At 49.8% G+C, this 27,635-nt stretch overlaps 4 protein-coding genes across 4 annotated transcripts; 2 read left to right on the top strand and 2 right to left on the bottom strand.

The window, feature by feature from the left end:
* Nucleotides 1-4,254: 4,254 nt before the first annotated feature.
* LOC103632923 (uncharacterized) lies at nt 4,255-4,982 on the top strand. The gene has a single exon (XM_008654635.4). It carries the CDS (start codon nt 4,437-4,439, stop codon nt 4,779-4,781), a length of 345 nt encoding a protein of 114 aa, XP_008652857.1. The 5' UTR covers nt 4,255-4,436; the 3' UTR covers nt 4,782-4,982.
* A 683-nt stretch (nt 4,983-5,665) lies between these two features.
* LOC103632922 (aspartyl protease family protein At5g10770) lies at nt 5,666-8,217 on the bottom strand. Its single transcript, XM_008654634.4, has 2 exons — nt 7,916-8,217; nt 5,666-7,065 (listed from the first exon to the last, which is right to left on the bottom strand). Exons 1-2 carry the CDS (start codon nt 8,085-8,087, stop codon nt 5,828-5,830), a joined length of 1,410 nt encoding a protein of 469 aa, XP_008652856.1. The 5' UTR covers nt 8,088-8,217; the 3' UTR covers nt 5,666-5,827.
* Nucleotides 8,218-11,638: 3,421 nt separating this feature from the next.
* LOC100273835 (Aspartyl protease AED1) lies at nt 11,639-13,395 on the bottom strand. Its single transcript, NM_001148234.1, is given in 2 exon segments — nt 11,639-13,099; nt 13,221-13,395. Coding segments are annotated over 2 exon segments (1,434 nt in total). The 5' UTR covers nt 13,393-13,395; the 3' UTR covers nt 11,639-11,837.
* Nucleotides 13,396-16,138: 2,743 nt separating this feature from the next.
* LOC103634200 (glutathione S-transferase T3) lies at nt 16,139-17,424 on the top strand. The gene is made up of 2 exons (XM_008655784.1): nt 16,139-16,729; nt 16,816-17,424. Exons 1-2 carry the CDS (start codon nt 16,139-16,141, stop codon nt 17,422-17,424), a joined length of 1,200 nt encoding a protein of 399 aa, XP_008654006.1.
* The last annotated feature ends 10,211 nt before the right edge of the window (nt 17,425-27,635 follow it).

Below are 27,635 nucleotides of genomic sequence, written 5' to 3'. Positions count from 1 at the left end.
TTGGAGAGCCTAACGTTGCCGATGATCGGATCGACGACGAGCGGATACCTTCTCGGGCCCGGCACGAAGTCGAGGTGGTCGCCTTGGTCGAAGGTGATTGGCTTGTCGAGCCAGTCTAGGTAGACTGGCGCCGCCACCTTCACCAAGCAGACCTCCCGGCGCTCCTGCTTGTGGTGCCGAGCCGAGGCATTCGCCACCTGCCCGCCGTAGATCATGAAGCAGTTATGGACTTCCGGGAATCCCTCTTCCTTGTCGCCCTCCTTCTTGTCGTTGTCATGGCCCCTGCCATCCTCCGCCGGGGGCCCGGTCTTATGGAAGTGGCGTCGGAGCATGATACATTCTTCGAGGGTGTGCTTGACGGGCCCCTGGTGATAGGGGCACGGCTCTTTGAGCATCTTGTCGAACGCGCCGGTCCCTCTAGGTGGCTTCCGAGGGTTCCTGTGCTCGGCCGCAGCGACTAGATTCGCGTCTGCGGCGTCGCGCTTCGCTCGCGACTTGTTTTTGGCCTTCTTCTTCGTGCCCCGCTGGGCGAACACCTCAGAGGCATCTGTCTTCGGTTCGACCTGAGGCTGCTTGTCCTTCCGGAAGATGGCTTCGACCGCCTCTTGACACGAGGCGAACTTGGTGGTGACGTCCATCAGTTCGCTCGCGCGGGTGGGGGTCTTGCGCCCCAGTTTGCTCACCAGGTCCCGGCAAGTGGTGCCGGCAAGGAAAGCCCCGATGACATCCGAGTCAGTGACGTTGGGCAGCTCGGTGCGCTGCTTCGAAAACCACCGGATGTACTCTCAGAGGGACTCCCCGGGCTGCTGGCGGCAGCTTCGGGGGTCCCACGAGTTCCCAGGGCGCACATACGTGCCTTGGAAGTTCCCCGCGAAAGCTTTGACCAGATCGTCCCAGTCGGAGATCTGCGCAGGAGGCAGATGCTCCAGCCAGGCTCGGGCGGCATTGGAGAGGAAAAGGGGTAGATTACGGATGATGTGGTTGTCATCATCCGCCCCTCCTAACTGGCAGGCCAGTCGGTAGTCCGCGAGCCACAGCTCTGGCCTCGTCTCCCCCGAGTGCTTGGTGATAGTAGTCAGGGCTCGGAAACGGGCAGGGAACGGTGCTCGTCGTATGGCCCGGCTGAAGGCTCGCGGGCCGGGTGGTTCGAGCGAAGGACTGTGGTCCTCCTCGCTGTTGCAGCGTCCCCCGCGCCTGGGATGGTAGCCTCGGTACACCTTCTCGTCGAGGCGGGCTCGATGGTCGAGATGGTGGTGCTCGTTGCCGAGGCGTTCCCGGGTGATGGGCGCCTCATCCTGTGTACGCTCGGGACAGACCGAGGCTTCCCGAATGCGCCAGGAGGACACCGCACGATGCTCCGAGGGGTCAGCTCGCCTACGGGAGGCGGAGCTTTCGGCTCGTCGAACCACGGCGCCCTCTAGAAGATTCTTGAGTTCGCCCTAGATGCGTCGTCCCTCGGTGGTGGATGGCTCCAGCATGGCCCGAAGCAGCATCGCCGCTGCAGCTAGGTCCTGGCCGGACCCGCTGACGGCCTGAGGCAGCGCTGTCCTAGCATTGTCGACGATGCGGTGCCAGATGTCTTGGGCCCGGTGACAGGCTTCTCCGGCGAGTGATCGGCCTGCCCACTCCTGTTCGATGCTCTGTCGGAGCTGCACAAGTTGGTCTGCTTCCCCGTCGACCCGGGCCTGCATCTCACGGATTTGCTCGAGCTGTATGTCCTGACCCCCCGCAGGGACTGGGACGATAGCTAGCTCCCGCAGGATGTCAACGCGAGATGATGGCCCAGGGGGATCGTCAACCTCTAGCATACCGAGGTGGTTGCCTTCGTTGTGATCCCCCAGATCGACGTGGAAGCATTCGCGACTTGGGCCGTAACCTTCGTCGTCAAGGTCATGGCCATCGTCAGAACAACCGGAGAGGTAGTGGTCGCATGCGGACATGAAGCTCCGCATGGCACCAGGGTCATTGAGGGCAGAGAAATCCCAACCGGAGTCGGAGATGTCCTCCTCCTCAGAACCCGCCGGTCCGAAGGTCGAGACGGCTGTCAGTCGGTCCCAGGTCGACCACATGTGGTACCCCGGAAGGTTTGGATACGCCTTTATGAAGGCGCTCACCATTGCGGGGTCGCTAGGTGGATCGAAGCTGAACCAAAAAGGTATGGGATGGAAAACGAATGGTACCTCTTGGTCGTTGGACGGTGGTGAAGTCGCGTCGGGGACGGTGCACACTGTCAACTCATGTACGAGGGTAACGCCCAGCAGGTCCTTCGTGAGGGTGCTGGCGTCATCAGTCCGCTTGGGGCTGACACGTCGTGGGGAAGTGACACCTGCCGTCGCCTCAGGTGCGAGGGCAATGTCCGACATGTCCCGTGGGGGAATGCCGGCGCCGTCGACTCGCTCTGGTGCGACAGCCGACAAGGTGTCGCCTCCTACGTGGCCATGGTTGCCCCGTCTCCGCCTCCTCCGACGGGGAGGGTGGCGGGGACGACCGGAGCGCTCCTCTTTTGCCGCGGGGAGATGTTGTCGTAGAGCTCGTCGTCATCGTGCGAGTCGAAGACCGTCGTTATCGTCACGCCGCGGGGGAAGGAGTACCATGTCGTAGCTGCCGTCGAGGGACATGAACTCAAGACTCCCGAAGCGGAGCACCGTCCCGGGCTGGAGAGGTTGCTGAAGACTCCCCATCTGGATCTCAACGGGAAGGTGTTCGTTAACACGCAGCAGGCCCCTACCTGGCGCGCCAACTGTCGGCGTTTCGACCCCGGGGGGTCCCTGGACCGACGAGTGAATTGTCACTGCGTGTCCCTACCCAGATGGGTTGGCGCGGGATGGAACACAAGATGTGGAACAAGCCTTGTATTATCCTGCACCAGGGGTGCCGCTCGCAGTAGGGGTTACAAGCGCGTCGCGTGAGGGAGAGAGAGAGAGTGGGCTCGTACGCCGCTTCCCCTCGCGCGAACCCCCCGAACCTCTTTCAGGGTGGCCCTGGACTCCCCTTTATAGAGGCAAGGAGAGAGTCCAGGTGTACAACGGGGGGCGTAGCTATGCGCTAACGTGTCCGGCAGTGGAGTGCCTAAGCCCTGTGTACATGCCAACGTGGCTGTCGGGGGAGAGCTTGGGCGCTGTACATGTGATGGCGTGGCCGCCGGAGGAGCGCTTGAGTCCTGTAGGAGCACAGCTGGTAGCGCGGCGAGGACCCTGCTCACGTCTCCTTGCTGTCGTAAGGGGCTGAGAGCCACCGGCGTCATGGCGCACGCGGGGCACCATCATTACCCGTCGCCGGGGTAAATCAGATGGGACGCCGGTCTTGTTCCTTGTAGCCTGAGCAGGCTAGGAGTAGGGGAATGATGCATCCCTATCAGCACGGTCAGTCCGAGCCCGGGATCGGTCGAGGCGGAGACTTCGCTTGTGGTCGAGGCCGGGGTCGGGCGAGGATGTGATTCCTCCCGAGACCGGAGTCGAGGCCGAGCTCAGGGGTCGGGCGAGGCGGAGACCTCCTCCCGAGGCCGGAGCCTGAGGTCGGGCGAGGCGGAGCTTCCTGTTGCGCCCGAGGCTTGAGCTTGGTGGTTGATCGTGACTTGTTGTCAGTCGTTGCTGGGGTGGCTGACACAGCAGTCGGAGCGGAGCGGACGACGCTGTTTTCCTGTCATATCGGACAGAAAAGAGGAGGGGCGAAGTGACTGCGGTCACTTCGGCCTGATCGACTGAGGCGCGTGTATCAGGATACGGCGTCAGACATCCCCCGCATTTAATGCGCCTACGAAGCGGTCGGTTGGTGAGGCGGTATGGCCAAGGTTGTTTCTCGACGAAGCCTGCCCGAGCCGGGCCTCGGGAGAGCCGAGGGGGCGCCTGCCGCCTGAGGAGGCCCTCGGGCGAGGCGTGAATTCGTCTGGAACCGCTGTTCCTACCCGAGGCTGGACTCGGGTAAGATCGCGTCCTTCGAGTAGACGAAGTCTTGGCTTGAAACCGCACCCGTCAGTTGGTCTGAGGGTGTTAACCAGCCGTGATTAGGAGCGTTGGGGGTACCCCTAATTATGGTACCGGACAGTATGAAACTCTTACTATCTTTTTTAATTAAATTATTGTTACGTCACTATACTCGCTTATATGGTGGAGTATTTAATAAAAAAAACCACTGAAAAATAACCTATGAGAACGAGCGATTCGTGTTCCCATCCTTTGTGGCTTTGTTTGGCACGTGTGCAAGGAGGGCACTTCTCTGCCCGCCACGCCGCTGCCTGAACCGGCGAGCTGGCCATAGCGCCCGGCTCTATCCTTACTCACGTCACGTGACGACCCTTTATAAATGAAGGCGCGATCACGTCGTGTCGGATCACAGAACATCGGGCAAGCGCGCCTACTAGCTATTAACAGTAAAAGTCCACGAGAAAGGGAGGGAACAACCGCGAGCAGCGAATCAAGCCAAGGGTACATACGGCGATGGAGGCGGCCAAGGAGCGGCAGCAGCGGAAGGCCGCCGGCGAGGGCGACAGCACCACGGTGCAGCTGCCGACGGAGACGAGCCCGTACGTGCAGTACGAGGGCCTCGAGGACTACAAGATGCGCGGCTACGGCGCGCAGGGCCACCTCCCCGTCTCCGACGTACCCCACGGCGGCTCCGGCACTGAGGCGCCCACCGTCCCCGGCACTGCCATCCCCGTGGCGGAGCCGAAGCGCCGCGACGACGTCCAGCCTCAGCGAGACCTGGGAGGAGACGGAGGAGGGGGCGTCCGGCGCCCCGGGGACACGTCCACCGACGCCATCAACCGCCACGGCGTGCCGTAGCTTTAGCTTGGCTTTGGCTGGGTCTCGTCCGGGCGCGCGCGTCTCCAGGAGACCAGGACACATGGCCGAGCCTCTCGTCAATGTGAGCCTGTCCGTGTGTTGGATGTAAAACCATACGCAAGTTCTGTAACTAAAAATAATGGGCGCTTTATGTCACTGCAATAACTTGATACGAGTGACTAGTGCTGGGAATATGGGCTAGACTTTTTGGGCCAGTACGAACACGGTCTAAAAACAGGAGCTCAAAGCACAGTTCGACACGAAATAATATGTGTCGCGCTAGGCCGGACCTCAAATTTCGATCCGTCAGGCCCCAGTATGGCCCACATAGATAGGCCGGGTTTAGGCCGGCACGACCCAATTAGATCTAATTTGTTTAATTTTTTAATTTTAGTAAGATATCGTGGAGTTTATATATGGAGTTTATGTGGTCAAATGATGTTAGAATTGTTTAATATCTTTAATTTTTAAGTTATGTACTTTAAATATTACGCTGTCAAATATTCGGGCCGGGCTTGGGCCGGCATGGTCCAACGAATGCACAGCGTGGTTTAGGGCCGGAATGAGTTACTATTTTTGCATTTCGGGCTGGCATGACACGGCCCAAAAATTTGTTAGGCTTTCCTGGTCTAAATCCGTTTGTCACGAAGCACGATGGGCTTGAGTCGGGCTGACCTGGCCTGACCCAATTCCCAGCACTATTGAGTGACACTAGAAAATCAAAGCACAGGTTTCGCCGTCACGGCATAACTAGGAGGAAGTGACCATTGTCTTGGTGTGGGGCTGTGGGCGGCCTGTCACGGCATCTAGGCCGGGGTGAAAACGGGGAAGGGATGACACGAATCGTCCTGATCCTGCACTCTGCGCTTCTTTACCGTGTCGAGTTCCGGGTATTGATCATCTTTATTTCCATTTCATTCATCGTGGAATTACAGGCCGTGATCATCATCGACTTGCCCTATCAACTTGTATGGAACTATGGACCGTGTATCGAATCACCAATGGGCGTCCTCATGCTCGCCACGCATGGTTGATGACTACTACTCTCAGCTGCAGCCCTTGGCGCCGAACCCGATCTTCTGGTTGGCCAAGTCGTAGACCACGGCGAACGTCTTCTGCTGCATGTTCCCGAGGATGCCGACGGACGTGTCGTCGCCGTTGGACGCGAACGCCAGGCACGCCTGCGACCTGTTCGCCACGTACAGCACACCGCCGAAGCCGAGGTTCAGGGTGGCGCCGCCGTCGAAGAGCAGCGCCACCGACGGGATCTGCACCTTGGTCCGGCCGGTGAAGTCGTAGCACGTGTCCAGGATGGACAGCGCGGGCGCCCTCTTGTACCTGCGCATGAAGCCCGCGAAGGAGGACCGGAGCGCGGAGTAGGCGCGGGAAGGGAGACGGGTGATGACTGTGCCCGAGTCGATCACGGTGCCGGGCGCCTTGAACACGGCCGGGGCCACCCTGACCGTCCGTCCGGCCACCTTGATGCCGACCAGGTCAAGGTAGTAGAAGGACGGGGTGTCGCTGCGCGTCACCATCGCCGTGAACTGGGCGTGGGGCGGCGCGGCGGCGCTCCCGAGGGACAGGTACCCCTCGGCGCGCCACGACGAGGGCAGGCAGTAGGAGAACCCCGCGCCGTACCTGGCGGCCGCCTGCGAGGCCAGCGACACCCTGTCGCGGCCGAGGCCGAACAGCCCGTCGGCCCTTCCGAACAGACCGGTGTCGTCGTCGCCGCACCCGAAGACGAAGCCCTGGAGCTGGTCGGACGACGGGCCCAGCGTCAGCGTGTCGCGCGCGAGGTTGCCGTCCGTCTGCGACATGTCGCCGTAGACGACCTCGTACCGGCACTTGCCCGACGAGCAGGTCCCCGAGTCGAGGCACTCCTGCGCGCCGCAGGGCACGGCGGAGTAGGTCGTCGACTGCGACGGGTCGAAGAGCGGGTCGTGCTGCTTGTAGCAGTTGTTGCACGGCTTGCACTGCACCCACGAGAGGTCGCTGCCGGTGTCGAACACCACCAACAGGTCCCTCCTGGGCGTCCCGAGGCCAACCGAGACGATGTAATTGGCCGTGCCGAGGCGGAGGCCCCTGTGCGCCGGCAGGGACACGCCCTTGGAGGCGCTGGACTGGCCGGCCGTCCACGGGCCAGCGGTCATGCGGTGGATTGAGTCGACCCTGTCCTGGTCCCTGTCTAGGATCTCCGCGTGAGACGGCTCGCCGCCCCGTGCCAGCAGCGGCGAGCATGGGCCGTGCCGGTGCACCACACTGAGGGCCGACGAGTTTGATGCCGCTGCATGATATACACCGGTTATTGCTGTAGTGTTTGAGTTTGACAAGAGAGAGAGATCACAGCAGCAACCGCGCAATACCAACCGAATCATTCTTTCAGTTAACAACGGACGACGATACAATTCTGTGTTTGCAATTCTTTTGGGAGCACTTCTTAATTTGGTCTTTTTTGGTTGGATGGTCACATCAAAAAGTTCCCTTTGTGCAACTGTCGTGTCGTGTGGTGTGGTGTGTACCGAACAGCAACAGGATTAGTTAGTGCTGCAAGTGTGCAATATAACCAACTTGCTTGTCAAAATGTTGACTTAGGCATAAAGCTAAGCTATCTGGTCCGAGTGTCTAACGATAGGATTTACACATACTTACAGTTTCTTTATCTACGTTATAGCGTGCGTACGTATATGTACTTGGTTGACCAATGTCTAGGAAATACTAGGAATCCCGTGTAGAGACTTCTTCTCCTATTCGGAAGTACATTTATACCTAGCGTGTCCACTTGGATCGAAGAGAAGACGACAAAAAAAAAAGGTACCAAACTCAAGATACTGCCTGGTACAACCGTTGGGAACTCCGGCCAGAACCCAAAAATACACCTTCCACTCTTCTGTTTATATTATATAGTTTGTGTATCTCCATGGTGATCAAAGAATACAGTATAGTTGTCTAGACATATCAGCCGTATCCTGCAATCCACGCATCGTCGCACTGCTAACCTAACCGTGCATCCTTTGGGTTCAAGGGTGATAATGGCAATGCCGACCATAGCACGGTAGCAGTTTCCATAGCACCGAAACCCAAAAAGATCAGCAGTGCAAGGAGGAGAAATAGCAACAGACAGACGAGAAGCCTACCTCTCGCAGGCGTGCAGTCCGCGCTCGGCAGCATGGCGGTGACGCTGACGACGTGCCAGCTCGGCCCGCTGGTGGTCTCGTCCTCCGCCGCCACTGACGCGACAACTGCTAGCGCGAGCACAGCCGCGAGGCAGCAGCCACGGGACAGAGCGCGCCGCGTCACGGACGCCATGGGGGACTGGACTGGGGCTCTCTATTAGCCACCTGCTATCGCTCGCTAATCACTCCGGTCGACTCCGAGATAGACGACGGGACGCTGCTTATATATATAATACTAGCGCTTGACTGCTTGTTGCCCAGCCGCGCGACCTCAAGTGTGTTTCGTGCCGCACCGCATCAAAGTCTACGGCCGTGCGCAAAAATTAGGCCGTGCGCCACACGCACACGCGCGCAAGGACGGGCCCACCCAACCCAACGGCCGCGCGACCTCACCCAGGCAGTCACCGAGCGACGTACGGAGGCGACGGACCAGACGAAAACATGGCAGGGCGGCGGAAGCGGAACCAGTGCCGGGCGGGGTCGTCGTCCGCACTCCGCGCGCACGCGACGCGCCTCTACGGAAGTGAAGGAGTCTGAAAGCGGGCCGGCAGGCGTCGCGGGCGCGCGCGTCAACTATGCACGACGCGTTTTTACCCCGCACGACGCACCTGAAGACGGCGCGTCGTCCCCGGCCCGGCCCGGCCTGATCACTCACTCTTCCTCCCTCCTCGATTCGCTTAGACCGACCGGGACGCGTTCGGTGTAGGGGGGAGAGAAAATGACAGCACTCCGCCTTGGAGCCGTCGAGATCCTATGTATCCCCGTCGACAGCGACGACCGCGGCGGCCGGTGGCGAATGGGTCCGAGTGAGTGCTCGTGCTGCCCACGGATGATGAGGACGTACAGTAGCTTTCATGTCGTCCACGGTCCACCACCTAGTCGGAAAAGGCGTCGTCGAGGCCGGATGCCTCTACCCGCGCCGAGGTGCGCGGTGAGCCACGGCGCATCGCATGAGATGGTGACCGTAATCATGGCGCCGTGACTTCCTTCGACGCGTCGCTGCCACGATCGTGCCGTGCGTGGGTCATCAGTGCAGCGGTTACGTACGTACGCTGATCCAAGCCGGGGTACAGTACAGAGAAGCACTAGTAGGGACTGCCAGAGCCGCGCGAACTAGGGTAGGGAGGGAGTCGCATTCCTTTCATCCTTTGGGAACAGGACGCTGAATCGGACACGCGAGCGCACCAGTGCTCCTCAGCTGCATGACAAGCAGCAGGTAGGGACTCCGTGACCTATGTGACAGCCGTGCGTACCGGTACCGGGATGAAACACGAATGTAACAATAGGATTATGGTCAGCGGCGGCGCGGGGGTGTTTAGAACTCGAAAGCTTTGTTCGACGCGACGCGTACCTTCAGACATGGATGCGCTGATATGCGTGCACGAGCACGACAGCGCGAGGAAAAAGGCAGCGCCTGCTCGTGGTTGCCGTGGCATGAGCTAGCTGGCCCAATCAGGCTTGCGGTTGCCCAAAACAAATCGAGCTAGAAAAGCAGCTCTACCTCTACGTCGTCTTGTACCTAACCGGCAAAAGCGCGCCTACTACGCGACTAGCACTGGATGGACGGCCAGTGTTTTCTCACGTTTTTCTTTTCTTTCAAACACAGTAAGCTCGAGAAGATTAGATTCGTTCGCGGAGCCGGACCCGACTTTCTGAGAGGAAACAAACGAAGACGTCTGAATGTTCTAGAGTTCTATACCTTTTTTTTAGAAGATTAGAGTTCTAGTGCTCCATTCCGCTTGCGTCGTTGCCTTATCGGGTTGTGAATTGTGATCGACGGACGGAGGGGCGTGAACCTGTGATGAACTGCGTGCAAGCGAGAGAAGAAATAAGATCTCGTAATTCCCAAATGTAGACCAACATTTATTGAGGCATACAAGCGCGCTCCGTGTTGATTTTTTTATATATTGTAGCCCTAACAAAAAAAATACTTTTAGACATTTTATTTAAGAGAATAAAAAGTCCGGTTTAACCATGTACATCAGCTCACAGAGATTATAAGGTTTATCTTCGTATATCACAATATCAAGATCCCTCTACCGATTTATCATCGTAGAAGTGATGTAGCATCACCTCGACACTATAATCTATCATGCTGAATTTGGCACCATAGATTTTGCCACCGAGTTTGACGCCTTATGCCATAGCGACATATTGAATTTAAAGTTTTTTAAAAGGTATAACAAATCTCATCATAATCAACTATATGACCGGCCTATTCCAAGCTCGAAGAGAACTAGGTCATAGTAGGCTTCAACACTATATTTACATTGTACTGGTGGGGCTACGGTATGCCCCTTCTCTTTTGCCTTTTGTTTGGGCTCCGACCAATGAAACTTAGGTTCGTAGAATTATTCTAATATCCATGTCGCGAACAATGTCAGATTATTAATTTTGAACAAACATATAAGTTAAAGAGAAACAAATGCACTTACTTTGTTCTTGTTACCCACACTCAAACTCTAACGAACCCCTAGATGGGACTCCACAATCACATAGAAGAGGATTTTCAAGTCGTTCATTGACGGCTTTGGTCTTCTCTTCGTCCATCATCGGTGGAGGGTTGTGGAGATTTAACCCAATGTTTGAAGCACTCGCGTGGCCATATCCCTCTTCACAAGTGGTTGAAAAGGAGGTACCCTGGCTCAAACTTGTCAGGACCATCCATTCACTGAAAGAAAAGTCACATCTCATGGCCCTAAAGAAGTTGATGGCACGAACCTATCACTAATCTCATAAAAAAGATCAAGAAACAACTAATAAAATACTCTGAAACAATTACTTATAATGAAACCACCATATATGTAGAAAAAACATGCAACTGTATTTGGATGGCATGTCAACTGGCTTACCATAGCCATACTTAGGTACCGGTAGCTTAGGAAGGACATGTGCATCCTTATAAGATGTGTCCAGTATAAATCTATAGGATGGTCTTGTTTTTACCACTTCTCCTTTTACCACATGCATCTAGGGGTGGTAATGGATTATGGCCCTAATACTTGCTTCACAAACCAATAAGGCCCTTAATTTTGTTAGTTCAAAATTGTATTGTTTTATGATCCGGCCCTAACTTGACTTGATCCTTAAATTTGCTAGGCTAAATTAAATGGCCCATTACCACCGATGCATCACATCTATATGGTACACCTAGCCACATGTCTTTTGCATCTTGTCGGTGGCCTCGATATGGGTACCTTGTCATCACCAATAATACTGAGCCATGTAATCTCCGTGTCATAGATTATAACGACAACCTCTAGAAACGAACTCTATTATACATAGTATAGATCTAAAAGTATTTTTGAAAAAGCTAAAACAAAAAAAGGAAATCGGCCCTGAGCTCTTGAACGCCTTTACGAACGTACAAGTACAACCGTACAAGTACTATGTACTCGTGCACACAGAAGACGCCACTCACAACTAATGTTTCAGGACGATTTACCAAAACAGAAAAAATGTGCTTTGACATGCCTCTGTCCATTCGTTCGTCGATTTTAGGTGGGCCGCGCTGTCTTCCACAAATCTGAGTCGCTGTACTGCGTGCTCGAGGCCCATTACTGTGTAATTCTAAAAACATCGTGGTCCATAGCCACCGAGCCACATCTCCTCCGTCAAGAACTCAAGAATCAAGATCACCGCCTTCTCCTCGCTTGCCGGACCTCCTCGCCGCTGGTTTTTTATAGGGTTTTTAAATTGGTGACTATTACGAGAGAACATATTACGTGCAAACCAACCCTTGATACAAACCGTGCACACCAACCCTGGAAAGTCTAAAAACCTTCCTCGCAAGATCACCGCTACGAAAGCTAAACCACGATCGCTATGATCGCATCAGTGCATCACGTTATAGCCGTTGATCTTTTGCGAAACACGGTTGATTTCAGGCGCAGCCATTGGCGCCGAACCCGACCTTCTGGTTGTCCACGTCGTAGATGACGGCGAGCGTCCTCTGCTGCGTGTTCCCAAGTACGCCCAAGGACGTGTCGTCGGGGTTGGGCAGGAACGCGAGGCACGTCTGGGAGACATTGCTCCAGGTATACAGCACGCCGCTGGGGTGTAGGTGCACGGTGGCGCCGTCGGCGAACACCAGCGCCACCGACGGTATCCGCACCGTCTCGTGGCCGGTGAGGTCGTAGCACGTGTCGAAGATGGTGGAGCTGGGCGCCCTCTTGTACCTGCCCATGGCGCTTCGTACCGACGACCGCAGCGCCGCGTAGGCGCTCGGGGGCAGGCAGCTGAACGCGGTGCCCGAGTCGATTATGGTTCCGGCCGCCGTGGCGAACACGGACGGGGGCACCTTGATCGCCCGGCCGGCGACCGTTATGCCGGTGAGGTTGAGGTAGTAGAACGACGGGTGCTGACCGGCCACCATCTCCGTGAACTGCGCGTTGGTAGGGGCGGCGGCTGCGGCTCCGCTGAAGGACAGGTACCCCGTGGCGCTCGGCGACGACGGGAGGCAGTAGGAGAAGCCCGCGCCGTACCTGGCCGCCACCTGCGACGACAACGACGCCTTCCCGCGCCCGAGGCCCAAGAGCCCGTCGATCTCGCCGAAGGACCCGGCGTTGTTGTGGCCACACCCGAAGACGAAGCCCGGGACCGCGTCGGTCGGCGAAAGAGTCAGCGTGTCGCGCGCGAGGTTGCCGACGGTGTACGAGTCGTCGGCGTAGGTAATCTCGTACGGGCACTTCTTGTCCGACGAGCAGTTGTGCTTGTGCGACGAGCCCAGCTCCTGGCACTCCCGCGAGCTGCAGGTTATGTCAGAGTACGTCGACGACTTGCTGGGGTCAAACAGCGCCTCGTGCTGCTCGTAGCAGTCCGGGCACGGCTTGCACTGAATCCACGACTGGTCGCTGCCGGTGTCGAGCTCCACTAGCAGGTCCGTCGCTGGCGTCCCCAGGCGGAGCGAGGTGAAGTAGTTGGTGGTGTCGAGATACTTGCCCCAGCCAACCTGCAGGGGCACGCCCTTGGGCTTGGAGCTGGACGCCGCAGTAGTTACGGCAGCCACCTTGCGGCGTATGGCGTCGACTCGGTCCTGGTCCCTTCCTAGGATCTCGGTATGGGACGGTGCGCCGCGGCGTGACTCCTGTGGCGAGCACGGGCCGTGCCCGTGCACGACGGTAAGCGCCGACGAGCTGGGTGCCGCTGCATGGAGGTCAGCAGCAAGAGAACTGATGACCCGAATCGTGTAGGGCGCGCGAAGCTAGTCATGTGACGCAATATTTTTTTTTCTCTCGAATAAAATAGCACATGTGAACAAGACTACCTTTCGTGGGCGTGCAGACCGTGCTGGGCAGCAGCGAGTTGACGCTCACAACGTGCCACTTCGTCTCGCTTCCTTCACCCGCCGCCGCGCCCAGACGGTGGGGAGACGCGAGCGTTGCGAGCACGAGAGAAGCCGCGAGGAGCCAGCAGCCGGCAAACATGGCAGACTCCATAAGGTCGGTCTCAGTGGCTCTGATGCTCCAAAGGACGCTGCCCCGCAAGCTCTTATAAGCGCTGGGTGCACAACAACTCCCCGTGTTGTTTAATTAGTAATTCTCATTAGGAATAAGCATCATGCCATAGTCTGCCAAACTTGACTACTTTGATTTATACATTGAACCAAGTGGTAGACTTTTCGGTCTTACACGCAGTTGTGGACACGCCAAATCTTTATGCATGGTGACAGGTGAGAGGTGACTTAACAGTAAAGGCGCACATAAGATATCATCTGTCCATACTTGTAGCCACACACGTCTATATAAAAAGTCATCATACAATATGTAAATAACGCTAGAACTTCAAAGTCACTTCTTATGGAGCACTGTATAAAAGAGTCGCCATCAATGTTTATAGTTTTGGATGGCATGCGCCAACAATCTAATTCATATTATGATCGTCATTTATTACTAACAATACCGATAAATCCATAATTATTATTTTTTTCGAAAAACGCAAGAGAGTTACGCGTCGTTATATTAAGGGGGTGTTTGGTTTTTAGGGACTAATGTTTAGTCCTTTCATTTTATTCCTTTTTAGTCTATAAATTGCTAAATATAGAAACTAAAATAAAGTTTTAGTTTCTATATTTGATAATTTTGGAACTAAAATGGAATAAAATGTAGGGACTAAACATTAGTCCCTACAAACCAAACACCCCCTAAGAAGAGAGAAATTAAGGTTCAAGAGGAGCAACAACCCTACGGTGGCCAACAGGAAAGCATAAATAAAAATATTTATAAAAAAGATACAAAGTGACGACCAATAAAAAACTCAGTCGAGCTTCTTGTGTCAAAAGCAGCAGCAAGACCCGATGTTTGCCACCAGCTATGACCCATAAAGATAGCTGATCTAGGAAGCTATTCCTTCCATCCATTTTAGATCAGCTTCCTAGAAATGCAAGGGAAAACCAAAATTCCAGCTTTCTCCGTTGCATGCTACTTTAGAAACATAAGTGGCTTTTCGGCCTGTGTGTGGGACAGTGGGAGTACTATGTTTCCAAACGAGTACTACTACTAGCTACTTGTTTACTAGTTGCATGCTACATGATGCGTGTGTAACTAGTACTACTACGTTTCCAAACGAGTAGTACTACTACTAGCTACTTGTTTACTAGTTGCTACCAGTACGTTCGTTCTCACTCCTTGGTCACTGTGTAACATCAAAAACAAAGTTTTTTTTTCCCAAACTAAGGCTAGCCGCAGTCGTCTACTCTACATGGAACGCTACCGGTATAGAGTCCGTTATAGAGTAAAATATTCGCCGCAGCGGGCGACTCGACCGCGGACGGTAAAACACGGACGGGCTCGAAAAACTCCATTTCCAGAGTTCCGTTTCATTTACTCCATATCTCTCTCCGCTCCTCTTCCCTCTCCGTCGTTCCACTTCCCAACTACCGCGCGCGCGCGACGGCGGAGCGCCGGTGTCTTCCTCCATCGCCCGTGGCTCGGCGGCGGCACGCGAAGCAGGGAGCTGCTACCGAGCGCGCGTGGCGAAAGGCGCGGACAGAGGAACCACGCGGCGGCACGCAGACAGAGGCGCGGGCGAAGCATCTCGCCGAGACGGAAGGCGGCGGACCGGGAACCACGCCGGCGACCGAAGCCGGGCCCGGACGAGGCGGAGGCGAGCGCTGACGACCCTGGATCCGGCGGCCTCCGGCGGTCGCGGGATCCCGACGCGCCAAACTGGAGGAAGCGAAGCCCTCCCCCAGATCCGGTTGCTTGGGAGTTGGGGGAGGAGAGGAAGGAGCCGGATCTACTCAGATAAGCGCAAAGGGCAACGGCAAGCGACTGCGTTCGGAGGAGGCAGAGGCATCTTTGGAAGAGAGTTCCACCGCGCGATCTGGTCGTCCTTATCGTCGATTTATGTATTTTGTGAATACAGTACATCTTGTTTTGAATGAGATTCATTGTTTGTGAACTTGTTTTGAATGAGATTCAAATATATATGTATGTGTACTCAAGCCAAATCTGTGTTGGTGCTTCTGCACATCTCGGATCCTCAGTAGTTCCCTGGAAAAATATGAAACAACCCCACAGTAGTTCCTCAGTTTGTTGTCGCAAGCTTACTCTAATTGCATAGCTGTGCTGTTGACTCGTAGAAGATTTACCATAATGCTGGCTGTCAGAACACAGTGCTTGGGTAATTCGATGGTGTTCAGTGACCATGAATACAGAACAACCCCACAGATTTATCCTTGAAGAATTCATGTACAATTCACCTTTACAGAACAACCTCTGTTAGTTTGAGACTGAAAGTTCTGTTCCTAAATCATGGCCCAGAAGTTGCAGAACCTGATTCTCAATGTATTGATCACTGATCAATGAAGCCTTTATTAATAGACGTTCAAATTTGCTGATATGTTCTTGGAAGTTTTACTGATTCCTGCATATGAAATTTTAAAACCTTTTAATTCCCTGCCAAGATATAGATAGGCAAGTCACCAGTGAAAGATAGGCTCCCTTCCTATTGTTCTTGATAATGGAAGTAATGTGATGGTCTCAAATAAATAGGAAAAGAAAAGTAAAAAGATTCATACTTTACACCAGTGAAAGATAATTTCGTACATTTGCATGAGTGATTGGCTGCTGCACCACCTTTTTGTTTAACTGTTTTCATTCATCTGAACTTTCATATCGTGCCTTATGTTTTCATTCATATCAAATAGGTGTTGAATAACCTATTTATTTTCTGTTGCGCAGGATGGATGGCACACACAACAGCAGGGGTGACAGCTCACAGCCGCAAGGTCAAGCTGGTTGGAACCCATACCAGCCCCCTCCTCCACCTGCCTGGAACCCATACATGTTTCCAATGCAACCTCAGCCTGGTGGCTGGTATCCACAACCAATCCATCATCCCCCACATAATGTTAGCATCTTTCCTCCTCCTGGTGGACCTAACATAGTATCAGTTGACCACACTCAAGCGAATGTGGTTCTGGGGGCTGATGAGGTAGATGTACTTCATCCAGAGGATTCATCAGTACCTGCAATCCTGAGACGGGGAAGGTCTAAGTTAGGGAACTTCAGCCCACAAGAAGATGTAAACCTGGTGAAAGCATGGTTGGAAGTTAGCTGTGATCCTGTCATAGGTAACGGCCAAAAAGGAGACAGGTTCTGGAAGAGGGTGGTGGAACGATATAATTTTCGGAGGGGGGCAAACTCAGAAAGAAGCCTCAGGTCACTGCAGAGCCGCTGGACCAATAATATCAAGCCTGAGGTTGGAAAATTTGCAGGCTACTATGCAGAAGCCCTACGACAAAATCCCAGCGGAATGTCAGATGCTGACAAAGTAAGTTGCTTCCATTTCCTAAACAGTTCTATTTGTTCGATAACATTGTTTTAGCAAGCCCATACAATCTGTTTTCGTCTTTGCAGACATCACTTGCAGCTACCAACTTTGCGGAGGTTGAAGGGCATGCGTTTGGATTCATGCACTGTTGGGACCGTATGAAGGACGAGCCCAAATGGGGTAACCCAACACAACTTGGGACTGAAGCTCATCTAGAAGGCGACGGCTTGGAAGAGGACTCCAACAGGGTGCACGTTGATGCAGACAAGTCAGCTGGAAAAAGGCCGGTTGGTAGAGACAGAGCTAAAGCAGCGAGCAAGAAATCTAAATCGGTGTCAGGTGATACATCTTCTTCAGAGTATGCTAGTAGGATGCAGGACCTGTCCATTCAAAAAATAAATATCATGCAAGAAGAAAGCGTGCGCAAAGGTGAGCGATTCCAGCAGCTTGCTACAATTGATGAGAAAAGGTACCAGGAAATGCGTAATCACAACCAATCGGTATTAGATATTGAGCAAGAGAAAGTTAGAATCATGCGTGAGAAGCATGACAGGGAGGAGAAGAAGGAGGATGAGAGGATTCTGAGTATTAATTTGGACTCCTGCACACCTTCCCTAAGAATGTATTATGAAGCTTTGCAGGAGGACATAATGGCGAAGCTTGCTGCTAGACGCCAAGGGAGGCATGCCCCATAAGGCTTTCATGTGTTGCTGTTAGAATAATTTTCCCATATGCTATTATGTTGTAATTGTTAGAACAATTGTATTATTCAATCCTGTTGTAATTGTTAGAACAATTGTATTATTCAATCCTGTTGTAATTGTTAGAACAATTGTATTATTCAATCCTGTTGTAATTGTTAGAACAATTGTATTATTCAATCCTGTTGTAATTGTTAGAACAATTGTATTATTCAATCCTGTTGTAATTGTTAGAACAATTGTATTACGGATGTAGTACACATACAAATAATTTGCGGATACATGACCATAACTACGGATACAATACAAATACAATAATTTGCGGATACAATACAAATACAAATACAATAATGCATGAAACTACTAAATATTATTGGACCCTAGCAACATCCATTGGTGCTCGATGATATCATGCTGGAGCTGAAAATGTGCGTTTCGGTTTTTGAGCTTATGGTGTGCATCAACAAATGACTGTCTATCTGGATTGTTTTGATACACTGGAGCGATGTAACCAATATCCGAGAATGCGGTGTTACCTGCATGGGCACCTTCGTCCTCCACTATCATATTGTGCAGGATGATACAAGCCATCATTATCTCGCTAATCTGTTTAGGGTACCAACCATAAGCAGGCCCTCGTACAACAGCAAAACGAGCCCTCAACACTCCAAAAGCACGCTCAATGTCTTTACGCGCACTTTCCTGACGTGTGCTGAAGTGTTGGGTCTTTGTCTCCATGGGATGACGAATGCTCTTGACAAAGGCAGACCACGTGGGGTATATACCATCAGCTAGATAATAACCCATGTCGTATGTACGACCGTTCACCATGAAATTCACAGGAGCTGATTGCCCCCTTAGATAAGAAGAGAAAATAGGAGATCTTTGAAGCACATTTATATCATTGTTACTGCCTGGCATCCCAAAGTAAGCATGCCATATCCATAGGTCATGCGATGCAACCGCTTCAAGAATCATAGATGGATGCTTCCCACGTCCGGTGAACATGCCCTTCCATGCACTTGGACAGTTCCGCCACTCCCAGTGCATACAGTCGATGCTACCTAGCATCCCCGGGAATCCGCGTTGCTCACCCTCCGCTAAGAGCCTTGCTACATCGGCGGCGTTTGGGGCCCTTAGGTAATACGGACCATAGACGTCTATGATAGCTCGACAGAAATGTCGTAATGCTTCTCTAGCAGTGGACTCACCTATACGAACATACTCGTCAATGGCATTAGCAGGCAAGCCATATGCCAGGATGCGAAGAGCCGCGACACACTTTTGAAGAGCGGAAAGTCCCAACTTCCCACAACAATCATGTTTCCTAGTGAAGTAGTTGGGGTTCCGAGCTTGAACAGCGTCTACAATGCGTAACACCACATGCCTCCGCATGCGAAACCTGCACGTAAATGGAACATTACCTAATGAACTTGTACGAATAAATAATATTTGAACATATATAGGTCATTGGACATCAGAGGCGTACCTTTCTCGGAATTGCCTGTCATTAAACACAGGCTGATCAGCGAAATAATCAAGCCAAATTCTTTGATGACCATCAGCATCACCCAGGTTTCTTGGACGTATTTGCTTAGGTGGCGCATCCGACCGTCGCCGACGCTGAGAACTCTCGCATTGCACAAGGTGGTTGTATGTTGCAAGCTCAGCTTCATCGTCGTCTACTAAGTGATCCATGTCGTCGTCTTCCTCGTCCATCATCCAAAATCTTGTAAACGAACTTTGGTAGCCGGCCATGGGAAACTCTATGGATGCAGTGTGTTCTCAAGTGTGTTGTCGTAGCTTTGGCTTCAATTTGTAGTATCCCCGGCTCCTTTTATACAAACACTTGCATACAAACTTTGTCACCTGTTGCTGTTGCATCCGTGAGTAGAAGGACACTTGCTTTTGTAAAAATAAAAGTTGGCAGCCTTGGACCATACTGGCTTTTGCGAAAAGAAATTTTGTCTCAGCCTTTCACATGCGGCAACATGTGGTTGAACGTTTTCCAAAAAAAAATATGTGCAAGAACGTGCATGCGGCAAGAATTCCAGCACTTGGCGGCAGCATGTGGTAGTTGGGATGGGAAATGAAAGAGAAATTGAAAAGAAATAATATAATATGTGATAGTTGGTATAGAGTTGAGATATAGAGTAAACATGACTGCAGAGGATTGTGGTATAGAGTAGATAATCTTGCTGACGGGGATAGAATATTCCTTTTAGAGTAGAAATTTAGAGTAGTATGAGTGCGGATAGCCTAAGGCTAGCCGCAGTCGTCTACTCTACATGGAACGCTACTGGTATAGAGTCCGTTATAGAGTAAAATATTCGCCGCAGCGGGCGACTCGACCGCGGACGGTAAAACACGGACGGGCTCGAAAAACTCCATTTCCAGAGTTCTGTTTCATTTACTCCATATCTCTCTCCGCTCCTCTTCCCTCTCCGTCGTTCCACTTCCCAACTACCGCGCGCGCGACGGCGGAGCGCCGGTGTCTTCCTCCATCGCCCGTGGCTCGACGGCGGCACGCGAAGCAGGGAGCTGCTACCGAGCGCGCGTGGCGAAAGGCGTGGACAGAGGAACCACGCGGCGGCACGCAGACAGAGGCGCGGGCGAAGCATCTCGCCGAGACGGAAGGCGGCGGACCGAGAACCACGCCGGCGAACGAAGCCGGGTCCGGACGAGGCGGAGGCGAGCGCTGACGACCCTGGATCCGGTGGCCTCCGGCGGTCGCGGGATCCCGACGCGCCAAACTGGAGGAAGCGAAGCCCTCCCCCAGATCCGGTTGCTTGGGAGTTGGGGGAGGAGAGGAAGGAGCCGGATCTACTCAGATAAGCGCAAAGGGCAACGACAAGCGACTGCGTTCGGAGGAGGCAGAGGCATCTTTGGAAGAGAGTTCCACCGCGCGATCTGGTCGTCCTTATCGTCGATTTAGGTATTTTGTGAATCCAGTACATCTTGTTTTGAATGAGATTCATTGTTTGTGAACTTGTTTTGAATGAGATTCAAATATATATGTATGTGTACTCAAGCCAAATCTGTGTTGGTGCTTCTGCACATCTCGGATCCTCAGTAGTTCCCTGGAAAAATATGAAACAACCCCACAGTAGTTCCTCAGTTTGTTGTCGCAAGCTTACTCTAATTGCATAGCTGTGCTGTTGACTCGTAGAAGATTTACCATAATGCTGGCTGTCAGAACACAGTGCTTGGGTAATTCGATGGTGTTCAGTGACCATGAATACAGAACAACCCCACAGATTTATCCTTGAAGAATTCATGTACAATTCACCTTTACAGAACAACCTCTGTTAGTTTGAGACTGAAAGTTCTGTTCCTAAATCATGGCCCAGAAGTTGCAGAACCTGATTCTCAATGTATTGATCACTGATCAATGAAGCCTTTATTAATAGACGTTCAAATTTGCTGATATGTTCTTGGAAGTTTTACTGATTCCTGCATATGAAATTTTAAAACCTTTTAATTCCCTGCCAAGATATAGATAAGCAAGTCACCAGTGAAAGATAGGCTCCCTTCCTATTGTTCTTGATAATGGAAGTAATGTGATGGTCTCAAATAAATAGGAAAATAAAAGTAAAAAGATTCATACTTTACACCAGTGAAAGATAATTTCGTACATTTGCATGAGTGATTGGCTGCTGCACCACCTTTTTGTTTAACTGTTTTCATTCATCTGAACTTTCATATCGTGCCTTATGTTTTCATTCATATCAAACAGGTGTTGAATAACCTATTTATTTTCTGTTGCGCAGGATGGATGGCACACACAACAGCAGGGGTGACAGCTCACAGCCGCAAGGTCAAGCTGGTTGGAACCCATACCAGCCCCCTCCTCCACCTGCCTGGAACCCATACATGTTTCCAATGCAACCTCAGCCTGGTGGCTGGTATCCACAGCCAATCCATCATCCCCCACATAATGTTAGCATCTTTCCTCCTCCTGGTGGACCTAACATAGTATCAGTTGACCACACTCAAGCGAATGTGGTTCTGGGGGCTGATGAGGTAGATGTACTTCATCCAGAGGATTCATCAGTACCTGCAATCCTGAGACGGGGAAGGACTAAGTTAGGGAACTTCAGCCCACAAGAAGATGTAAACCTGGTGAAAGCATGGTTGGAAGTTAGCTGTGATCCTGTCATAGGTAACGACCAAAAAGGAGACAGGTTCTGGAAGAGGGTGGTGGAACGATATAATTTTCGGAGGGGGGCAAACTCAGAAAGAAGCCTCAGGTCACTGCAGAGCCGCTGGACCAATAATATCAAGCCTGAGGTTGGAAAATTTGCAGGCTACTATGCAGAAGCCCTGCGACAAAATCCCAGCGGAATGTCAGATGCTGACAAAGTAAGTTGCTTCCATTTCCTAAAAGTTCTATTTGTTCGATAACATTGTTTTAGCAAGCCCATACAATCTGTTTTCGTCTTTGCAGACATCACTTGCAGCTACCAACTTTGCGGAGGTTGAAGGGCATGCGTTTGGATTCATGCACTGTTGGGACCGTATGAAGGACGAGCCCAAATGGGGTAACCCAACACAACTTGGGACTGAAGCTCATCTAGAAGGCGACGGCTTGGAAGAGGACTCCAACAGGGTGCATGTTGATGCAGACAAGTCAGCTGGAAAAAGGCCGGTTGGTAGAGACAGAGCTAAAGCAGCGAGCAAGAAATCTAAATCGGTGTCAGGTGATACATCTTCTTCAGAGTATGCTAGTAGGATGCAGGACATGTCCATTCAAAAAATAAATATCATGCAAGAAGAAAGCGTGCGCAAAGGTGAGCGATTCCAGCAGCTTGCTACAATTGATGAGAAAAGGTACCAGGAAATGCGTAATCACAACCAATCGGTATTAGATATTGAGCAAGAGAAAGTTAGAATCATGCGTGAGAAGCATGACAGGGAGGAGAAGAAGGAGGATGAGAGGATTCTGAGTATTAATTTGGACTCCTGCACACCTTCCCTAAGAATGTATTATGAAGCTTTGCAGGAGGACATAATGGCGAAGCTTGCTGCTAGACGCCAAGGGAGGCATGCCCCATAAGGCTTTCATGTGTTGCTGTTAGAATAATTTTCCCATATGCTATTATGTTGTAATTGTTAGAACAATTGTATTATTCAATCTTGTTGTAATTGTTAGAACAATTGTATTATTCAATCCTGTTGTAATTGTTAGAACAATTGTATTATTCAATCCTGTTGTAATTGTTAGAACAATTGTATTATTCAATCCTGTTGTAATTGTTAGAACAATTGTATTACGGATGTAGTACACATACAAATAATTTGCGGATACATGACCATAACTACGGATACAATACAAATACAATAATTTGCGGATACAATACAAATACAAATACAATAATGCATGAAACTACTAAATATTATTGGACCCTAGCAACATCCATTGGTGCTCGATGATATCATGCTGGAGCTGAAAATGTGCGTTTCGGTTTTTGAGCTTATGGTGTGCATCAACAAATGACTGTCTATCTGGATTGTTTTGATACACTGGAGCGATGTAACCAATATCCGAGAATGCGGTGTTACCTGCATGGGCACCTTCGTCCTCCACTATCATATTGTGCAGGATGATACAAGCCATCATTATCTCGCTAATCTGTTTAGGGTACCAACCATAAGCAGGCCCTTGTACAACAGCAAAACGAGCCCTCAACACTCCAAAAGCACGCTCAATATCTTTACGCGCACTTTCCTGACGTGTGCTGAAGTGTTGGGTCTTTGTCTCCATGGGATGACGAATGCTCTTGACAAAGGCAGGCCACGTGGGGTATATACCATCAGCTAGATAATAACCCATGTCGTATGTACGACCGTTCACCATGAAATTCACAGGAGCTGATTGCCCCCTTAGATAAGAAGAGAAAACAGGAGAACTTTGAAGCACATTTATATCATTGTTACTGCCTGGCATCCCAAAGTAAGCATGCCATATCCATAGGTCATGCGATGCAACCGCTTCAAGAATCATAGATGGATGCTTCCCACGTCCGGTGAACATGCCCTTCCATGCACTTGGACAGTTCCGCCACTCCCAGTGCATACAGTCGATGCTACCTAGCATCCCCGGGAATCCGCGTTGCTCACCCTCCGCTAAGAGCCTTGCTACATCGGCGGCGTTTGGGGCCCTTAGGTAATACGGACCATAGACGTCTATGATAGCTTGACAGAAATGTCGTAATGCTTCTCTAGCAGTGGACTCACCTATACGAACATACTCGTCAATGGCATTAGCAGGCAAGCCATATGCCAGGATGCGAAGAGCCGCGACACACTTTTGAAGAGCGGAAAGTCCCAACTTCCCACAACAATCATGTTTCCTAGTGAAGTAGTTGGGGTTCCGAGCTTGAACAGCGTCTACAATGCGTAACACCACATGCCTCCGCATGCGAAACCTGCACGTAAATGGAACATTACCTAATGAACTTGTACGAATAAATAATATTTGAACATATATAGGTCATTGGACATCAGAGGCGTACCTTTCTCGGAATTGCCTGTCATTAAACACAGGCTGATCAGCGAAATAATCAAGCCAAATTCTTTGATGACCATCAGCATCACCCAGGTTTCTTGGACATATTTGCTTAGGTGGCGCATCCGACCGTCGCCGACGCTGAGAACTCTCGCATTGCACAAGGTGGTTGTATGTTGCAAGCTCAGCTTCATCGTCGTCTACTAAGTGATCCATGTCGTCGTCTTCCTCGTCCATCATCCAAAATCTTGTAAACGAACTTTGGTAGCCGGCCATGGGAAACTCTATGGATGCAGTGTGTTCTCAAGTGTGTTGTCATAGCTTTGGCTTCAATTTGTAGTATCCCCGGCTCCTTTTATACAGACACTTGCATACAAACTTTGTCACCTGTTGCTGTTGCATCCGTGAGTAGAAGGACACTTGCTTTTGTAAAAATAAAAGTTGGCAGCCTTGGACCATACTGGCTTTTGCGAAAAGAAATTTTGTCTCAGCCTTTCACATGCGACAACATGTGGTTGAACGTTTTCCAAAAAAAAATATGTGCAAGAACGTGCATGCGGCAAGAATTCCAGCACTTGGCGGCAGCATGTGGTAGTTGGGATGGGAAATGAAAGAGAAATTGAAAAGAAATAATATAATATGTGATAGTTGGTATAGAGTTGAGATATAGAGTAAACATGACTGCAGAGGATTGTGGTATAGAGTAGATAATCTTGCTGACGGGGATAGAATATTCCTTTTAGAGTAGAAATTTAGAGTAGTATGAGTGCAGATAGCCTAAACTCTTTCCTTGCTCACTGCACCGAGAGCATATACGTTGAAGAAAAATGGATGGAGGGAGTAGTGCTTAGTCCATCACTCCAAGATGTAATTTATTAGATAAGACCAAAACAGATATACAGTCGATAAATGCTTTTCCCTTCAATTTATTTATTTTCTTAACTATATTTTACATGTGGTATTTTTTATATAGTAGTTTAATATTGTGTAATGATAAAGGTGAATGACTTCAGTGGAAAAAATAACCAAATTTGGTACAAAATATGTTTTTCTTTCTTATTGAAATAAACAGGAGATCTAATAATATATTGATGAGGAGGAAAATGGCAGGGTAAAAGGGTTTAAAATAACAAGGCTAAGATCCTAGGCACACAGGTCACTAGCCCAATGAAAGCAAGCAACAAAACCAGCCCACACTTAAGAAAGCATCTAAGAAGAAGATAAGAGAATTGTCAAGTGTCTGGCCCCTGTCAGCTTCTAGGTCGCCGTCTCACATTTAATTTTTTTCTTCTGGAGATGCGACCGATCTGATTGTTTCTGTAGAGCCTGGTCTAGAGTGCTTTGATTATCGTGTTGCTTCACATATGCATGGAGGCAACTAGACACACAACTCGCACACGTAGAGCCTAGTTCACAACAACCAAGCAACAACTCTCTACGTCCTGGGATGCAAGCAAGCGCAGAGCAGTCAACCAAACACACCATAGTGTCAACCATATAAACATTATAACCATGCCATTAACCATACTAAAGATAAGACATCACTTGTTTAATACAAGGTTTTAAAACTATTAAATATTTTTAATAGGTTAAGTCCATGAAATGCTAATATGATTTCATGTGATGATGACCTTTATTTTTCTGTTGTATATACAATGGGGACCCAATTTAAAATCAGGATAAACGAAAATAAAAAATAGCTCACGAAACTCATGCACGACGCTGGGATTTGCGCATGCGCGTCCATGGACCTATACCGGCTGATTGGTTGTTCGACTGGGTAGAGCCTGGTTTAGACCCAGATGCAGACTGAGCCTAGCATGTATACATGGATGCAACTAGTTAATTTGTTACGTGTTTGGTTTCCTGTATCGACTCAGCCAAGATTTAATGAGCTCGTGTTTGGTTTCCTGTACCAACTCATCCAGGATTTAATGAGCTCGTGTTTGGTTTTCCTGTACCGACTGATTAAATCTAAAGAGCTACCCTACGCTGTTTTAGTGGTTTTCAGGTCTATATACTTGTATTATGCTCAAAACAGAAAAGAACAAAAAATTAAACTTCTGATAATCACTTGTAAACGTCTGGTTAAAGATTTGAGGCTGAAAACAAGTAAATTGTATTAAACAATATATACAAGCATAAAACAAGAAAAGATCTTTAACCAGAAAAGATCTTTTCTGTTTAACAGACCTTCTTTGACAAAAGTATATACAAGCATAATCAGCTTAACAGACGTTTAATTAGATTAACATACGTTTTTTCTGTTTAATTTAAACGTCTGATAATCTGAAATATGCCACATAAAGGGAATTATCAGCCGCCAGATTATACAAGTGACAGATCTGATTATACAAGTATATACAGTAAACAGATGCTGTAATAAACAGTAAACAGATTATACAAGAATAGATTATCAGCATAGATGCTGTAATAAACAGATTATACAAGATTATACAAGAATAGATGCTGTAAATACAAGAATAGATGCTGTAATAAACAGTAACCAGATTATATTCAAGTTAAAGGTGATTATATTATCAGACGTTTAAACAGTAAACAGATTTGTTTATATTCAAGTAAATTGTTTAATTTAACCAGATTATACAAGAATAGATGCTGTAATAAACAGTAAACAGTAACCAGATTAGCCTCAAAAGAACAGATCTTTAACCACACCATACAAATGTTCTTTGACAGATTATCAGCTACTATGAATTATCAGCTACACTTATTTTTACATGCATGGAGAGTTTGAGCAATCAGCTACTATGAATTATCAGCTACATTACAAGTGAATCTGAAATAGCAGATAAAAAACTCAAATAGCAGATAAACCCATTTGGTCACACAAGGCAACAAGACTTCAAACAAGTGAATCTGAAACACCAAAACCAAATAGAAGAGAAAGCATCTGAAACAGCATAGACATCCTCTTTCATCCAGTTTGCTCAAACAGAAGAGAAAGCAGACACTAAATAGGACAAGTGATTTTTTGGGACTTATGACTTGAAACAAGTGAATCTGAAACACCAAAACAAGTACTAGCTCATGAGGTCTGGCACTTAGGACTTCAATCAAGTGAATCTGAAACACCAAAACCAAACAGCAAAATAGAAATTGCGGCACTAACCCTTGTCAGTCCTTAAACCAGATCAGGTGAATCAAGATAGGACACTAGGACTTGTAAATATGAAATAGTTATTAATATTAGCCTCAGCTCAGTAAAATTGATCCTACATGACAGTGTAGCCAGCTACTAAATAGTGATAAAGGATATAGATAGGAGTATCAGTTCTCAAAAACCAAAACCAGATCAAGTGTAGCATATCTGTTCTTAAACACCAAAAACAACAAAACAACATAAATGACTGTTATTAGTGGCTGGCTAACTGAGTAGGCTTAATATTAACTTTTGTTATCATCATTGGCATAAAGGACACACACATCAGATCAAGTGTAGCATATCAGTTCTCAAACAGGGAAATCCATAGGACTCAGGGAAGCATCATTGTTCTCAAGTACCAAATCTGTTCTTAATCAGGATAAAGAAGAGACACATCAGATAAACTGTAGCATATCTGTTCTTAAACAGGGAAACCCATTGAACTCAGGGATACATCATTGTTCTTAAGTAGCATCTAGTATAGATGGAATAGAGCAAGTGGACCAAATCTGTTCTTAAACAGTATAGATG

This window comes from Zea mays, chromosome 7 (genome assembly GCF_902167145.1).
Source record: "Zea mays cultivar B73 chromosome 7, Zm-B73-REFERENCE-NAM-5.0, whole genome shotgun sequence".
NCBI lineage: Eukaryota > Viridiplantae > Streptophyta > Magnoliopsida > Poales > Poaceae > Zea > Zea mays.
Note: the sequence above shows the minus strand (reverse complement) of the source record. Positions and strands in the feature narration are given on the sequence as shown.

Excerpts from the sequence above, each read along its gene's own strand:
- LOC103632923 (XM_008654635.4), top strand. The coding sequence starts at position 4,437 with ATGGAGGCGGCCAAGGAGCGGCAGCAGCGGAAGGCCGCCGGCGAGGGC.
- LOC103632922 (XM_008654634.4), bottom strand. The coding sequence starts at position 8,087 with ATGGCGTCCGTGACGCGGCGCGCTCTGTCCCGTGGCTGCTGCCTCGCG. Across the intron at positions 7,066-7,915 it reads GGACTGCACGCCTGCGAGAG|CGGCATCAAACTCGTCGGCC; the intron begins GTAGGCTTCTCG and ends TATATCATGCAG.
- LOC103634200 (XM_008655784.1), top strand. The coding sequence starts at position 16,139 with ATGGATGGCACACACAACAGCAGGGGTGACAGCTCACAGCCGCAAGGT. Across the intron at positions 16,730-16,815 it reads GAATGTCAGATGCTGACAAA|ACATCACTTGCAGCTACCAA; the intron begins GTAAGTTGCTTC and ends TCGTCTTTGCAG.